The sequence below is a fragment of the Sorghum bicolor genome, chromosome 5 (assembly GCF_000003195.3).
Source record: "Sorghum bicolor cultivar BTx623 chromosome 5, Sorghum_bicolor_NCBIv3, whole genome shotgun sequence".
Lineage (NCBI taxonomy): Eukaryota > Viridiplantae > Streptophyta > Magnoliopsida > Poales > Poaceae > Sorghum > Sorghum bicolor.
This window is the reverse complement of record NC_012874.2, coordinates 1,339,368-1,355,464: the sequence shown is the minus strand read 5'-3', so window position 1 is coordinate 1,355,464 and position 16,097 is coordinate 1,339,368. Positions and strand designations below refer to the sequence as shown.

Below are 16,097 nucleotides of genomic sequence, written 5' to 3'. Positions count from 1 at the left end.
CTGGCTGGTCGAGACCGCAGGCGTCGACCGCCCATCTCCCGCAACGGACGCGCCCGACAACTCCCTGGCCGACCTATCTGAGCTCGGCTGGTCTGGAGGAGTGGCCGTTCCGCACAGATTGATGTCGCCGATCACTGTCGACGACAAGTCCAGCAGATTACCCCGAAGTTCGTCCGCTTCCTGTGGGCCGACTTCCTTCGGGTACCCCTTCTCCAGCCTGCTCAAGTCGACCAGGGGGTAGTGGGCGCGCACCATGCTGAGGACGTGCGCGCCGGCAAACTCCCCGGCGTCCTTCACAAACTGCTGGAGCCAGTCCCACGCCCGTTGCGCCTTCTCGACCGGGGTCAACTGCGGCGCGCGGGGCTGGCTCTCCGGGAGCTCGGGACTGATCAGGTCTAGGACCGGGGACACTCCTTTCCAGATCCTGCAACAGTTGGCCTTCCAGGAGTCCCGGTCCTTGATCAGGTCATCCAGGTGCTTTTTGGTGTTCACCTTGAGCACTGCAAACGAAACGAAACGTTACTTTCGGCATACCAGACAAGCAAAGGGGCAGGCAGCAACCAACAAGGCGGCACCCATTACCAGCTAACTCCCGGTCTTTTCGACCCAATTCCTCTTCTGCTCGCCGCCCGGACTCCTGCGCACCGGCGAGCTGTTGGCTGAGCTGCTCCTTCTCTTGTTGGAGGCTCGCCACCTCCTCCTCCAAGTCTGCGTGAATCCTAAACTGGTCAGCAAAGCAAACTATACAAGTACGCGAAACTGTTCGGAGCGTGTGACTGACCTTCCTGCAGCCGGTACTGGTCGGCCAGACGACGAGCGAGGTCGAGACGACGCTCCTTTTCGGCACTCATCTCGACCACCTTCTCCCCGACCTCCGCCCGCAACCGGTCTACCTCCGCGGCAAGGGCCTTGTTCTCGGCCATGACGCCTTCTATCTGGTCAAAGCACCGTTTCCGGTACTTCGCCGTTTTCATTACGTCCTACAAAGCAAGCATAGAACGATCAAGCAAGACAAGGCAAAAGAATGCGCAGCAATACAAAAAGCCGCTTACCTTGACTTCGTCGACAAGGCGCTTGGCCGCGTGCTCCACCCTGGCGGCCTCTTCGGTCTCGGCGAGTTCCTCATGACCGATAAAGTGATCCCCGCGTTGGCGCCACACATACACGTGTTGGCGGCCATCACGGGGACGACCCTCGATCTCCTCCACCTCGTCATCGGAGGCCGCCCGGGTTTCCTCCTCCTGTGCTGCGTCACCCCCGGTGGTGGTCCCAGGCATTACTGGCCCGTGGACCAGACCTGGGGAGCCCGCAGCCGAAGAGGCTCCTGCTCGGGGCGGCGGGGGGACTTCACTCCCCCCGGCAGGAGGAGCGGTCGGAGATTTTCCCTTCTCTGAGGAGTCAGTTGGGGGAGCCTCTCCAGCCCTGGTCGGGCTGCTTGTTGTAGTCGGCGCCACGCTCGGGAGCCCCTCGGTGCTCCCAGGCGCGACTGCAGCTGTTGGCTGCTCTGTGGTCTGGGGGGCCGCATCCCCAGAACCGCGGGCAGGCTCGCCCGTTCCCTGGCTGGCAGTTTGGCCAGGGTCGACATCCGATGCCGCACTACAGGAACAAAAGTTTTAAAAAAAAAGAGGAGTCCAAAATACGTAAGTTGAACACTTACAGGTCTGACCGACGGTGGGTCGCGGTGAACCTCCTCCTCGCCCGGCCGGTCGGCACCTGTGCCCCCGTCTCGGCAACTTGCGGGGCAGCGGCGCAGCTGGCCACTCGATCAGTGGCGACCGGCGCAGTGTCTGGGCGGCTCCGAGGCCGTCGGACCAACGACGGCGCAGCCTCCTCGTCGTCGTCGTCGTCGACGATCCGCACGAGCCGACGACGCTTCGGTGCTTGGCTGCTCTCTGCCGGTAGATCTGCCGGCAGCTCCGGTGTCGGCGAGGGATCTGCCGGCAATGGCCTTTTTCCCGCTACCCTCTCCTCGGAGGTCGGGACGGGGCGGGCTCGGTCTTCCTCACTGCTGGTGTAGTGAGTACACCGAGCAGTGTCCTCCTCTGGCGGGACCTCTCCCACCGGATTTTCCATCCCCGGTGCCAGTGATACATACACTGCGCACCGGTCGACATCACCGACCTGCAAAAGCAACAGAGATGAGTCAACTGCAGACGATATACGAATGATCAAACAGAATCTGCTACATACCTTTGGTGCTGGTCGTCCTAACTTGAAGGCTTGCACCCGATCACTGCCACGGATGAAGCCCCCATCCGCGAAGTTAAACAGCTCGTTCAACAGCTGTTGTACCTCCGCTTTCTCCAAGATCTCCGACCGCATCCTGGTCGGGTCTGCGCTTCCGGCGTACTCGTACGCCGAGTGCACCCTCTTCTGGCAGGGCATCACCCGGCGGCAAATGAAGTTGCCGACCACGCCAAGCCCGTCTAGGCGCGACCAGTCGATCAGCTTCATGAGATCCGCCACTAGACCGTCGAACTCCGGGCGGTCGGTCCAGCTTGCCCTCTTCTCGGGAACGTATCCCACGTCGCAGAACGTGGAGCTGCCCGGTTCCTCCCTGACGTAGAACCACTTTCTGTACCATTCTGTCAAGGAAGTGTTCCATGGGCAGTGCAGGTAGCGATTCTTCATCCCATCACGAAGGTTGAGGTATACTCCACCTGCAACCTTGGAGCCTCCAACTGCTCCCTTCTTCCTCAGGCAGAAAAGATACCGGAAAAGATCGAAGTGCGGCTCTATGCCAACATAGGCCTCGCACAGGTGGATGAAGGTGGAAATAAGGAGAATTGAGTTCGGGTGCAGATTGCAAATCCCGATCTCATAGTACAAAAGAAGACCTTGAAGAAAAGGATGAACAGGAATACCAAAGCCTCTCTTAACGAAATCTTCAAAAACGACGATCTCACCGGCGCGAGGATCGGGGTAGCTCTCCCCCTCCGGTGCCCTCCAGCCGCCGAGCTCTGCGCCGTGCAGAAGCCCCATATCGACTAGGTCACCAAGGGATTTTGTGGTGCTGCGAGACTTCTTCCACTCCTTGGCCATCAGTTCGGCCCTCTTCCTGGAGTCGCTCTTCGCCATTAGAGGTGCGAATGTGGGCTGGAGTTAGGAAGATGCAGGAGATTGGAGAAGATGAGAGCGGAAGGTTTGAAGGCAATGGCAGGAGAAGCGGTACAGGCGGTCCTATTAGGCCCTTATAAACCCGCGACCCCACCTCTCCCACTTCCTGTATTCTCGGGAAGTGGGCAGGCCATGCGGCGGACGCGGCGTTTCGGTTTACAATGATTATAGACAATTAATGCGGCGGAGTTTTCGTACCAATTGATGGTTTCCTTTTCTCAAACCATGCAAAGAGCGGTTGTACAGTTGCCAGGCGCAGCTTTTCATGCATCCGTCTGACATATCGTCAGGAGACCCCGTCACGTCAACTTTAACTGGAAAGATCTTTTCAAAAGTAAGAAGACACACACGCCAGTGAGTCAACAATCCGAGGACTGCACCGACCACCGAGCACTCGACGCTTGGGGACTGGTCGCCCAGTCTATCAGCACGGAACTTCAAGGACTGCACCGACCACCGAGCACTCGACGCTCGGGGACTGGTCGCCCAGTCTATCAGCACGGAACTTCAAGGACTGCACCGACCACCGAGCACTCGACGCTCGGGGACTGGTCGCTCAGTCTATCAGCTCAAAGCTTTAAAGCATGCACCGACCACTGAGCACTCGACGCTCGGGGACTGGTCGTACAGTATAGCAACATATAATTCCAAGAAGCATACTAAGTGCTTGGGGACTGGTCGATTGGTCTTTTCGATTGCAGACGAGCATGACATGCTCGGGGACTGGTAAATTCAATTTTTTAGACCTTGCTACAAGGCTCATACTTCGCCTTCCAGCAAGCTCGGGGACTACATCGGTACGATGCATCTAGCGATGCATCTCAGTCTCAAAACTACTTTGGGGAATTTTCTTTTGACCCTGGCACCACGTGCCTACGTCACCTACTACCAGGCTCGGGGACTAAGTGGGCACACTTCACCTAGCGGTGAATTTGCTTGCTTTTTTGATGCTTCTACCTTTCAAAAAGGTAAAGTGGGCACACTTCACCAGGAAAGAAATTTTTTTTTAGAGCACCATGCATTCTTCGAACAACCTGTTTCTTCGACGTCAATGTTGATCAACTGTCTTTCGAGTTGGTCAAGGAACCGTTGCAACTGTTTGGGCGATTTTCCCACTTATTGAAGACGACAAGCCTCGCTGATCGAAGAAGCTCAAGACGGCGTGTTGCATCACAATACATGGTGCTCGGGGACTAGCTGTGGGGGTATAAACCCCTATACCCTTACGGCTAGACTCTAGCCAGGAAGCTTGGCCCACTACGAGACGAGTTCAAAGCTTGATCCGACAGCTCGGAGTTTCGCATAAGGAAACAAGACGTGGAGGTCAAACAGGATTCTAGTCGGTTAGAATAGGAATTGATATCGAATTATCTATGGCAATTGTAACCGACTAGGATTAGTTTCTAGATCTGTAACCCTGCCCTCCAGACTATATAAGGAGGGGCAAGGGACCCCCCTAGGACATACGATTCTCTCAACACAAATCAATACAACCAGACGCAGGACGTAGGTATTACGCCAACTCGGCGGCCGAACCTGGATAAAAAGCTTGTCCGTGTCTTGCGTCACCATCGAGTTCGTAGTTTGCGCACCGTCTACCGATAAACTACTACCGTGGGTATACCCCAAGGTAGACTGCCGACCAGCTTTCGTCGACACTCATCACTTCCTTATTTTTGCTAATTTTCTATGCAGATATATATATTTTTTGTTGTAAAAAGGTGAATTACAAAAATCCACAAAAACAAAAGGCACGTATGGGCTTCAATTATGGCCCAGCCCAGCAGGTCCACTTCATCAGTCCAGAACGCACGAAGTGTCCAAGAGACTGAGAAGTGAGAATCCCCATCGCCGGCTTTCGTCGATTCCTTCCCAGTTCCGAGCAGCGGACACCGGCGGGCGGCGGGCGTTGGCCGACGACGCGTCCAAGGTATTCTCCTTGTATCTTCTATCCCTCCCTTCCTCCTTCATCTCTCTGCCTTGGATTCCTCGCCTGTCAACTTGCGAGGTCGCAACGGATCTGATATTCCCGTACCTTTCTCCCTTCCGCACGTTGTTGATTTCTTTGTAGATTGCATCGTGCTTTGCGGGCTTGAGATTTGTGAAGAAGCAGCATCCAGTGTTCTGGATAAGAATCAAACGTGATGGATCATTATTATTGTATATAAGTTTTAGATGAATATTGATCCACTGCCATTCCATGCCTTCAAGGTGTTTGTTTCTATGCCGACGTGCCTATGTCCTTGTTTTATGCTCCGTCTGATCACTCCTTTCTCCTCGTGCAGGATGGGGGAAGTGCAAGGCTCACCGTCACCGCCATGGTCGGACCTCCCTTCGGAGCTCCTCGGCCTGGTGTTCCTCCGCCTCCCCACTCGTGCTGACCGGGCCTTCTTTCATGCCGTTTGCCGAACGTGGTGCTCCGCGGCGCGACACTGTCGCTTGCCCCCGCCATCGCCGGTGCCGTGGCTCGTGCTTCCTGACGGCAGCGCCACCAGCTTCCCTCGTGGCGAGACCTTCCAGCTCCCGACCGGCATGCGCCACCACAACTCTTATGGCGAGTGGCTTCTCCTGTCACGCAATGACGGCAGCTGCTTGCTGATGAACCAGTTCACCAAGGCCACTATGCCCCTTCCTAGCCTGTCTTCGCACAGCTACTACCAAGAGCCTGTGGGAGGCAACGAAGATTATCTGGTTCCTGAGGTGCGAGGCACCTGGTTGGACAACAAAGACAAAGATGAAATATTAGTAACCTCCTTGGTTGTGTGCTCCACGCGCCTCATCGCTGCCATAGTTGCTATTAGGTCTTACAGTACAATTGCTCTGTGCTGACCAGGGGCTGCTGCATGGTCAGTGAGAGTACATGAGGTGTGCAGGTTCTCAGATATGGTCTTCTTGCAAGGGAAGATCTACGCTCTTGACCGCAGCGCCATGCCCATGCCTGGGTATCTTATTGCTATAGACATTGTGGATGAGTATGACAGTGAGCCAAGGGTGTCTCGGATTGAGTGCGTCATCGAGGGAATCTCATTTCCACTCCAAGAAAAGTTCTTCTGGGTGCCTTATCTCCTTGAATTCCATGGCACACTGCTAATGGTCTGCAAAAAACTTTCCTATAAAATAGAGCACCAATCTGGAAATTTCTCTATCATTTTTGTGGCTGGTGGTAGTGGGTTTGTAGTGTTTGAGGCTAATCTTGAGCGGCACTTGTGGGCTGAGATGAAGACTTTGGGGAATGACCAAGCATTGTTCCTTGGGCGAGGGTGCTCCAGAGCTGTCCATGTGTCTCCCTACGATCTTTCACGGGACTGTATCTTTTTCCTGGATGATTTCACTGGGTATTGGAAGAAAACAACTACAGCTTGTGAACTGTATGACATGAAAGATGAGAAGATCTATTCACCCTTGCCTATGGTATCACGTAAGAGTGGAAAAGTTCCTGCAATCTGGATATTCTCACCGGGTAAGTGTGATTGCTCTTCTTTGTCTGTGGGTTTTTCAAAAAGGTAAAAGAAGTACTTCGATGTTCTCTCAGTAAAATCAAATTATTTCTCCTCAACTGTCAATAGCTGTATACTTTCTTACCCACATGTTTCAATGTTCACTAGATAACCTGAGTTATAAATCATGAATAGTGCCAAAACGATGCCATCATACAGTTACAAACAGGGTAATAAAATATCCTTATATTGGGAATCCAATGAGCTGGCATAGATGTGCAATAAAACACAAGCACAATACTCATGTCCAAAGTTTTGTTTACATGGAAGCTGAAAAACTGTGGAACCTATCTCTCGAGGGATTCTTATATGACTTATATTCTGAGGTTGCGACAATCATGTGAAAAACGAAGTGCTCTTTTGTTTTCTAGATGAATGTGACAGGATATGCTAGTGAAATGTGTTTCTTCTTTGACACATCTCTGTCACATTGCAGGAGGATAGATCACAGATGCAATCCTAACAAATTATGACTCTGAGAATAACATTAAACAACTATGTTAGAGGTGGCTTAGATCATATTGTTTCACATAGGTTTCATTCATGAAAAGCTACCTGGTCGTTTGAACCACAACTTGTGCATCTGTGATGTTTTTTTTTTTAAAAAAATGCAGGTGAGATAGGTAAAGCTGCAAACGGCAGGGGAGATGGAATGTGAGGAGGCGGAAGCTTCGATGCTTATATGTGGAGGGACTTGTTCTGCTAACCCCTCTACCACTCTACACGGAGCAGAGCTACTAGAAAAAGGGTTAAAGAAATATCTTCATGTGGCCATATTTTCCTAAACATGCACAAATGGCTTCGATGTCATTCACATGTGTTTGATTTGGATATTACTAGCTATTACCTGCATTAAAAAAACTGACCAGCTTGTTGCATGATACTGTCATTGTTTTTGTGAGCATGGTATTTGCTTGAAACACCCGTTCTAGTTAGAATGTTGTGATTGTTGTCTACTTTGGCCTTTGGGTATGAGTGACTGCTTGAACCGTGGTTTCTAATATAGTGCTTTTGGTTCAGCGTTTGTCTCAGTTTCTGAATTCTGATTTGATTTGTGTGCTTCAGACTTGCTGCGTGATCTTTTGTAGGGTGATCATGTACGAAGTTGGCATTGACATTGCCTCGCTGTTTTCCTTTTGTGTTGTCTCTGTGTGGAACTGCTGGAAGGAAATCCAGTCGAGTTACACGCACCTATCTGGTGATCTGTAGGTTAAAATCACAACTGGTATACCATTACAACGGAAGGTGTGCAATAATTTCTGCATCTGATTTTGTCAAATGTTCCCAAAACTGCTGATTCAAGTGAGAAGTGACACAGCTAGCAGCCCTTAGCCAGTGGAACTTGAAGCAACAAACAAGTACTTCTATTCAGGCTGAAGAAGCGATGTATCTAGACTCTTTGTTGGGTTGCTGCTGCGTCTTTGCTAGTGTCAAATGCAGTCGCACGCATGGCAAATTGGCAAGGCATGGCCAACTACTGAAGTGATCTTCTGCTACTGAAGTGAGATTTTGATGCAGGTAAGGCTGTTTGTGTTCAGAAAGATACTATACATATAATCCAACTAGTGTGCTACCGGTAGTACAGCTCAATGACCAGGTAGCTGTAGCTGTCTTTTTATTTCAGAGTTTGTGCATGCGTGCCCCGTATGGATGGATGGAGTCCATAAAAATCCATACACTACCTTTTATTTTATTTTTTTTAAAAAAATCTTCCTTAGTTTAGCGCTTCTTACGAGCTGGAATCATTTAAGCCTTGTTTAGTTCCGAAAAGTGAAAAGTTTTCGGTACTGTAGCACTTTCGTTTGTTTGTGACAAATATTATCTAATCATATACTAACTGATTTACAGCTAAACTGTGTAATTAGTTTTTGTTTTCGTCTATATTTAATGTTTTATGTATGTGTCATAAGATTCGATGTGACGAGGAATTTTGAAAACTTTTTGGTTTTCAGGGTGAACTAAACAGCCTTGTTTAGTTCCAAAATATTTTGCAAAATCGACACTGTAGCTTTTTCGTTTGTATTTGACAAATATTATCCAATCATAGACTAACTAGGCTCAAAAAATTCGTTACGTCAATTTCGATCAAACTGTGCAATTATTTTTTATTTTTATCTATATTTAATATTTCATGCATGTGTCTAAAGATTTGATGTGACGGGAAATCTGAAAAATTTTGCAAAATTTTTTGGGAACTAAACAAGGCCTAGCTAGAAAATTCTGTCTAATCTGAATCTAAAACAAAGGAAAAGAATCCTTGAATTTCGGAAAAGAAGATCTCCAGAAACCACCAAGAAGAAAAGGTATTCTAAAATTTGGGGTTTGTGGTGCTTGCCGTGTCGTCCGTTTCCGTTTTTCTTCAGGTGCGGTTCTCCCTTCTCCGGTTCTAGCCTTATTACGAGTCAAAACCACCTTTAAAACCAACAAAAGATTCTTGTTCGATTTCTATACTTTGCTACTTCCTGCATTTTAACCTCCATTCTTCTTATTATATAAGACGTTTACTGTATACATGAACATAATGTATATCTAAATACATATAAAAAACTCAACATCTAAAAGATGCAAAATATTTTATAATTTGGAATGGACTGAGTAGTATAAAATATTTGATTTTTTAGTTTAATGGCTAAAATTGGACTCCAACGATAGGTCAATGTCAAAACTAGACTTCATCCTTTACGAAACCAATAACATTTCCATATGATCTATACAACTATATGATAATTGTATCTATTGTTGGGATTTTTTTTTCTGACTTTTTATTCAATCAATTATTTGGGGGAAAAATATAAGACGTGAAAAAAAGTCCAAAAAAACACAGGCAATCGTGGGCTTCATTTGTGGCCCACCTACCCAGCCCTATTGGTGTCCATTTTGGCCCTTTTTGGTACAGCTTATCTAGAAAGCGCTCCTCACTTAAGCTGCACAGATAGAAACGCTGGTCAAAATAAGTTGGTCTGATTCCGTTCCTTCTTAGTAAAAAAAATACGAGCTGTGGGAAAACAAGTCCCTATTCTAAATCTAAATCTAGAAACTTGATCTAAAAAATCAAATCCAACCCACCTCCTACTTGGACTTCTATTTTTCATGCCCTCTCAAATTATAGTTTCATCTCCTCACATCTAGAACCCCTATCCAGTGAGTTCTACCCACTTTTCTCTCCCCATCTATAAATCAAGACAAGAATTACAAATGGTGGAGTTGATGTAGAATTTGTCAATGACAGATGGGTCCGATGTGAGATAAAGACTTGTCTGTTTTTTTCTATTGGAGTTGGGTCTTAATTTGAGTTTCTACCTTTTTTATCATAGCATGTAAATAAAAGTTTAAGGATTTAATTTAGGGACTTGGGCTGGAGTTGCTCTAAGTGTGGCTAGAATAAACTGGAGAAAAACGTGGCGTTTGACTATTAAATAGCTAGTCTACGAAGAATTCTATTGTCTATAAAGAAAAAGAACAAATAACTAGCGACTACTAAATAACTAATCTAAGCACGATTTTTTTTGGAAATCTACAGGTTGATAAGGCGTGACACTGCTGAAAACTTATAAGCGGTACCAAATTACTCCATCAGGTCTGAAGACTCTCTGAACGCGCTGTAGGCTCCTCCGCTCCGAATTGCCGTCGTCACAGTCCACGCACCACAGCACAGGCCACGGCGGCGGCCGGCCGACGACGCGTCCAAAGGTATCTTCCCTGTGCCCTGTCTACCCTCTTCTTTCCTCTCTTCCCCTTCAACTCCGCCCGTGCCTGCGCTTACTCATCCGTCGCCGTGCGAGGTTCCAATGGCTCTGATGCTTTCCGTACCCGTCCCCTTCCGCATGTTCTTGATTCCCTTATCGATTCTTTCATGCTTTTGGGTTTAAGATTTGTGAAGAAGAACCATCCAGTGCGTTTGATAGCAATCAATCAAAGGTGATGGAGTATTATTATAGTATTTTTAGATAAACATTGACCTGCTCTCCTTTCATGCACACCAGGTGTTTGTTTCTATGCTGATGCGACTGTCTCCTTGTTTTCTTCTCCTTCTGATCATGCCTTTTCTCCTATCTGCAGGATGGCAAGAGTCCAAGTATCAGCGCCATGGTCGTGGCTTCCGTCAGAGCTCCTTGGCCTGGTGTTCCTCCACCTCCGGACGCGCGCTGACCGAGCCGTCTTCCCTGCCGTCTGCCGCGCGTGGTGCTCTGCGGCGCGGCAGTGCCACCTGCCCCAGCCGTCGCCGGTGCCATGGATCATGCTTCCTGGTGGTAGTGCCACCAGCTTCCCTCGCGGTGAGACCTTCCATCTCCCAGACGGCGCAAGCTACCACAACTCCTGTGGCGAGTGGCTGCTCCTGTCGCGCAGTGGCTATGGCTACTTCCTGATGAACCCCTTTACCAAAGCCACTGTGCCGCTTCCCAGCCTGTATTCGTACAGCTACTACCGAGAGCCTGTAGATTTCGCCGAAGACTATATGGTCCAAGAGAATAACAGGCCAGGCACGTGGGGCTACAAGTGCCGTCATGACATATCTGTAGTCTCGCTAGTTGTGTGCTCCACACGCCTCATCGCTGCCATAGTCGCTGTTGGGGATCTTGGTACAATTGCGCTGTGCCGACCAGGGGCTGTTGCATGGTCAGTGAGCGCACGTGAGCAGTGCAGGTGGCTCTCACACATGGTCTTCTTCCAAGGGAAACTCTACGCTCTAGATAGAAACAATGGCTCTGAGGATCTTATTTCCATTGACATTGTCGATGAGCATGACAACAGTGTGCCAAGGGTGTCTAGAATTGAGCGCCTCATTGAGGGAATTTCCTTGCCACCCCAACAAGATATCATGCGCAGGTGTTACCTTGTTGAATCCCATGACACACTGCTAATGATCCGCAGAAAACTTCCATACAAAAGGGAGCACTGCAGAGCAAGAAGCTACATCATTCGTGTGGCTGGTATTGAAGTGTTCGAGGCCAATTTTGAGCAGCACTTGTGGACTGCGGTGAGGACTCTGGGTAATGACCAAGCGTTGTTCCTTGGGCAAGGGTGCTCCAGAGCTGTCCGTGTGTCTCCCTATGATCTTTCACGGGACTGTATCTTCTTCCTGGATGATTATATCAACTGGTATTGGAAATGGAAGAGAGAAACTACATCTTGTGGATTGTATGACATGAAAGATGAGAAGATTTATTTGCCCTTGCCTATGGTATCATGGAGGAGTAAAATATTGCCAGCAACCTGGATATTCTCACAGGGTAAGTATGCTTGCAGTTCTTTTTCTGCATGCTTTAGAATAGATCAAAAAACGCCTCCTTGGTTTCACAGCTAAATCTAATTATTTCTCCCTGACTGTCAATAGTTAGTTGTACTTTAGATGACTTGAGTCCTAAATCATGTAGACTACTGAAATGATGCAATGATGCGGTTATGAACAAGGTAAAAATATCCTTATATTGGAATCCAGTGAGCTGGCATAGATGTGGTATAGACCATGCCATACTCATACACAAACCTTTTGTTACATGGAAGCTAAAAGACAGGGCAACTTTACCTCATATGGAGGCATTTTTATGTGAGAGTTATATTCTGTAGTTTTGACAATCATGTGAAAAATGAAGCATGTCTTTGTTTTTAGATGATTGTGAGAGAACTGGGAGTGAAAATGTGCTTCTTCTTCACAACATCTCCCTTACGTTGGAGGAGGATGGCAGATGCAACCCTAACAATATATGACTTAGAAAATAACTTTCAACAACAATGTTAGAGGCGACTAAGAACATAGTGATTCACATAGGTTTTAATTCACAAAAAAAGCTCTTAGTCTTTTGAGCCACTCCATATGCTTCTGTGATGGTTTTTTTCGAAATTAGGTGAGACAGATGAAGCTGCAAACAGCAGGGGAGTGTAACACCCCTAGTGTTAAGCATGCATTAGGGCTTCACTAATGTCACAAAAGCATCTTTGCATGATCATCAAGCATCATCCTTGCATAGCATTTAAATAACTTAGTGTTATTTCATGTGTTGCTTAGAATTGGTTTAAATTGCTAAGTTAGTATGCTATGTCTTAATCTTGTTTGTGGTGCTTGCTTGTGAGTGTCTAGTGTCTCAAAATTATGAAACAAATTTTGTTGTGCTTTGCATGTCTAGATCTACATGATAAAAATGTTGCATGACATTTTTGTGATACTTTTATATATAGCTTTATTTAAATGTTGAAATTGTTGTTTTCTTGTGAAATACATAATAAATGGAATATAGATCAGAAAAATATGATTCTTGTTTTGTTGGTTTCCTATTGCAGTGTAGTATCTGTGAAAAAGGTGAAACATGATATGTGCTGTGTAAGAAAAATAAATTGTGAATTGAATGATTGAAATGGCTGATTTTGTGAATTTTATAATAAATAAAATATGCATGATCATGACTTGTAAATTTTTGTAGGCTACTCTTGTGCTAGCAAGTATTTAACAAAAATATAAAATCTATTGTTTGACACTTTTCTATGTGTAAAGTATTTTGTATGATTTATGTCGTGTGCGCTTGTTATTTTTGTGCAGGCTGTTTGGTATGTCCAAGTGCAGTGAAAATTTTATGGTAGACTATGTTAGGCATGCTTGGGCTACTGTAATTTTTTTAGAATCTATTGAATACCAAAAAAGTATGATGTTATAACCTATTGTTAATTAAGTAAATAAATATTTGTTTTGTGGATAATAGAGGATAGTCATAAGGGTTTGGTGTATCTTTGAAGCATTTTAACATGCTGGTGTGATGAGATGAAATGTTATGATGACTTAGTAGAAGTAATTGTTGAAGAGAATGCAATACATGATGTGTGCTTATGGTACATGTTCTTGGATGATGTTGACTACCTTGTAGAATAATTTGATAATTGTTCTTTGTGTGGTAATACACCCCCACTAGATAAGAAGTATGTACTTACTCCATATAAGTTAACTTTGATCATTCATGACTAAGCATCCACACCATCATGCACCGTATTGTGTCCATTGGTCCAACTTTTCACATGAGCATATGCATCATACAGGATCGCAGGAGAATGAGGTGGTAGCCCAACCTGAGGAGCCAGAAGTGGTGGTGCAGGAGGCCACCGAGGAAGAAGAGCAAGAAGAGGAACTGCAGGAGTGCCCGGATCATCATCCTAGCTCATTTGAGAAAGGCAAGTCCCGAATCATTCTAAGTCTCCCACTAATTATGCTAACTAAATATTATTCATATGTCATATGATGATTATATTTTTGCATTAAGTTATAGGAGTTGCTTGCAACCGTTGAGGCATTAGATATTCCTTGGTTACCACAATTTCATATACCTTTATCCTATTTAGTATAGGCTCGGAGTTAATGCTTAGCTATGCTTAGTTCGGTAGAAGTTGGATGATTTCCTGTTACTTGCGAGCTATAGGTGGTTACCTAAAGGGGTTAGCAGTGTGTTTGCTGTCATGGATCATAACTAAGTGTTGAGGAATAAACTGAGATCGGGCAGAGCCTTATATGGGGGTTTGGACCATAGTGACTTTGTCTGTGTCGATTAAGGACCGGTCGCTGACGGTCCTCTTGTCATATTGAACGCATGCTCTGCACTTAACTGGAAGGATAACTCGTTCTGACCGTGAAGCCGAGACATTATTCAGGCCGAGAATTGATCTGATCTATGCACCGTATTGAAGTTGGTTGAGGAGGCCACGGGGGCACGATGATGAGAGCCAAGGTGCGTCCTGGCAGTCGGGTGGCCCCTAGATACGAGGGTGGCAGTCGGGTGGCCCCTAGATACGAGGGTGCCTGTTGAACCCGCGACTTGACCAGAATAGTGTGTTTGGTGACCAAAGTGACCTCGACGGGAGAAACATGGTTTGTGTAGGGAATAAATCACCAGTTCGTTAGGAATTGATTCGAATCGCAATCGCTCTTAACTTGAGCTTCGTCATCGTAGTAATGTTTATGGAACACTTGGATGGTTATGGTATGATGATGATGTTGGGAATGCTATATCTAAATTGATATTACGGTTGAATTTAATCAAGTGATTGCTATAGTACAAGTGCTAATCTAGATGATTGGTTAATAATTATTAACTTGAGCTAAATACCTGAAAAGTTACTTACTAGGTGACTTAAGCTTTTATACAAAGGTGTGTCAAGTTAGCCCACTTTAAAGCCTTACATGATTCTTAGTGTCATTTATTTCTGGTTCAAGATGGGTAAGTCTAGCTGAGTACCTTCTCGTACTTATGGATCTGTTTTCATGTTGTTTTGCAGATGGTCAAATGTACTATGGGTATTGCATTAACTGTCTCTACCCAGTTATAGGTGATGCATAGACCAAGGGCGTGATCACTCTATCTTATCTTTTGCTGTTGTAGTGGATCAAACTTTGACACTGTAATCGAACTAAGTGTGTGTGGTTTTAAAACTATTTGCTTTTGCTATCACTTTAAGACTTGGTATTGTAATAACTCTCTGATGTAATCGATTTATCTGTGAACTTTGTGTAACTTATGGACAACGATCGGTTGAAAAGTTTGAGATCCTTCAAGATTTTATGGACTTAAGTCCAATAGTTTGACTATGAGAGTGGTCGAGGATTCACAAGAAATTGTGGAACATGAGAAAGTGGAATCTCTGTGCTTATGTGTGGAGGGACTTGTTCTTCTGATGCCTCTACTACTCTAAACTGAGCAAATCTACTTAGGCCTTGTTTAGTTTGCAAATTGTTTAGTTTTTAGCTACTGTAGCACTTTCGTTTTTATTTGATAAACATTGTCCAATCATGGAGTAACTAGGCTCAAAAGATTCATCTCATAAATTACAGGTAAACTGTGTAATTAGTTTTTATTTTTGTCTATATTTAATGCTCCATGCATGCATGTGACGGGAAATCTTGAAAATTTTTGCGAACTAAACAAGGCCTAAAAAGGTTGAAAGAAATCTTCACGTAGCCCATGTGTTCATACACATGCACAAATGGCTCTCATTCACAACGACATATAGTCTTCAAAGCATAACTTTGACTTTTTATTTTTTATAAAAATATTTATTGAAAAATGATATATGTATATTTTCATTAAAGTATTTTTCAAGATAAATCTATTCATATGATTTTCACGTTTTTAAACTCAACCACTTAATTTTTTTTATGATTTTTATTCTTAATATTTGACCTAAACCTTATCTAAAACGAGTTGAATTAGTAATATGGAGGGAATATTGATTTGGACGTCACTAGCTATTACATTAAAAGAATGACCAACATGTCTAATACAGTTTTTTTTAATGGTGTATGAGTGTCTGCTTGCACCGTGGGTTCTAATATAATGCCTTTGGCGGTTCTGGGTGATCTTGGTAGGATGAATGGATGATGATTTATTTAACAACTATAGTTTCTCAAATTTTTAAGGCCATTTGCATGTAACGACGGGTCTTGCCATCTCGCTGTTTTTAAGTTTGATAATAATAGCGGGCCTATGTTCATATCTTTCCATCTCA

The 16,097-nt window shown here is 45.6% G+C and overlaps 2 protein-coding genes across 4 annotated transcripts; both read left to right on the top strand.

Moving 5' to 3' along the window:
* Nucleotides 5,055-7,638, top strand: LOC110435664 (F-box protein At2g05970-like). 2 transcript variants are annotated; one of them, XM_021461497.1, is made up of 3 exons: nucleotides 5,055-5,328; nucleotides 5,403-6,577; nucleotides 7,229-7,638. In XM_021461497.1, the coding sequence occupies exons 1-2, from the start codon at nucleotides 5,318-5,320 to the stop codon at nucleotides 5,944-5,946; spliced, it is 555 nt and encodes a 184-aa protein (XP_021317172.1). In that variant the 5' UTR covers nucleotides 5,055-5,317; the 3' UTR covers nucleotides 5,947-6,577; nucleotides 7,229-7,638. The 2 variants fall into 2 exon arrangements, with proteins under 2 accessions (XP_021317172.1, XP_021317171.1); XM_021461496.1 differs by lacking the exon at nucleotides 5,055-5,328 and having other exon boundaries at nucleotides 5,957-6,577.
* Nucleotides 10,150-15,169, top strand: LOC8083015. Of its 2 annotated transcripts, none has more exons than XM_021461495.1 (4): nucleotides 10,150-10,304; nucleotides 10,674-11,845; nucleotides 13,641-13,772; nucleotides 14,871-15,169. In XM_021461495.1, exons 2-4 carry the CDS (start codon nucleotides 10,675-10,677, stop codon nucleotides 14,930-14,932), a joined length of 1,365 nt encoding a protein of 454 aa, XP_021317170.1. In that variant the 5' UTR covers nucleotides 10,150-10,304; nucleotide 10,674; the 3' UTR covers nucleotides 14,933-15,169. The 2 variants fall into 2 exon arrangements, with proteins under 2 accessions (XP_021317170.1, XP_021317169.1); XM_021461494.1 differs by lacking the exon at nucleotides 10,150-10,304 and adding an exon at nucleotides 10,340-10,532.

What these genes read in the sequence shown, in the direction of transcription:
- LOC8083015 (XM_021461494.1), top strand. Translation starts at nt 10,468, where the DNA reads ATGCTTTTGGGTTTAAGATTTGTGAAGAAGAACCATCCAGTGCGTTTG. An exon ending in AACCTGGATATTCTCACAGG is followed by an intron (nt 11,846 to 13,640) that starts GTAAGTATGCTT and finishes TGCATCATACAG; the next exon opens with GATCGCAGGAGAATGAGGTG. An exon ending in TCCTAGCTCATTTGAGAAAG is followed by an intron (nt 13,773 to 14,870) that starts GCAAGTCCCGAA and finishes GTTGTTTTGCAG; the next exon opens with ATGGTCAAATGTACTATGGG.
- LOC110435664 (XM_021461496.1), top strand. Translation starts at nt 6,001, where the DNA reads ATGGTCTTCTTGCAAGGGAAGATCTACGCTCTTGACCGCAGCGCCATG. An exon ending in AATCTGGATATTCTCACCGG is followed by an intron (nt 6,578 to 7,228) that starts GTAAGTGTGATT and finishes AAAAAAATGCAG; the next exon opens with GTGAGATAGGTAAAGCTGCA.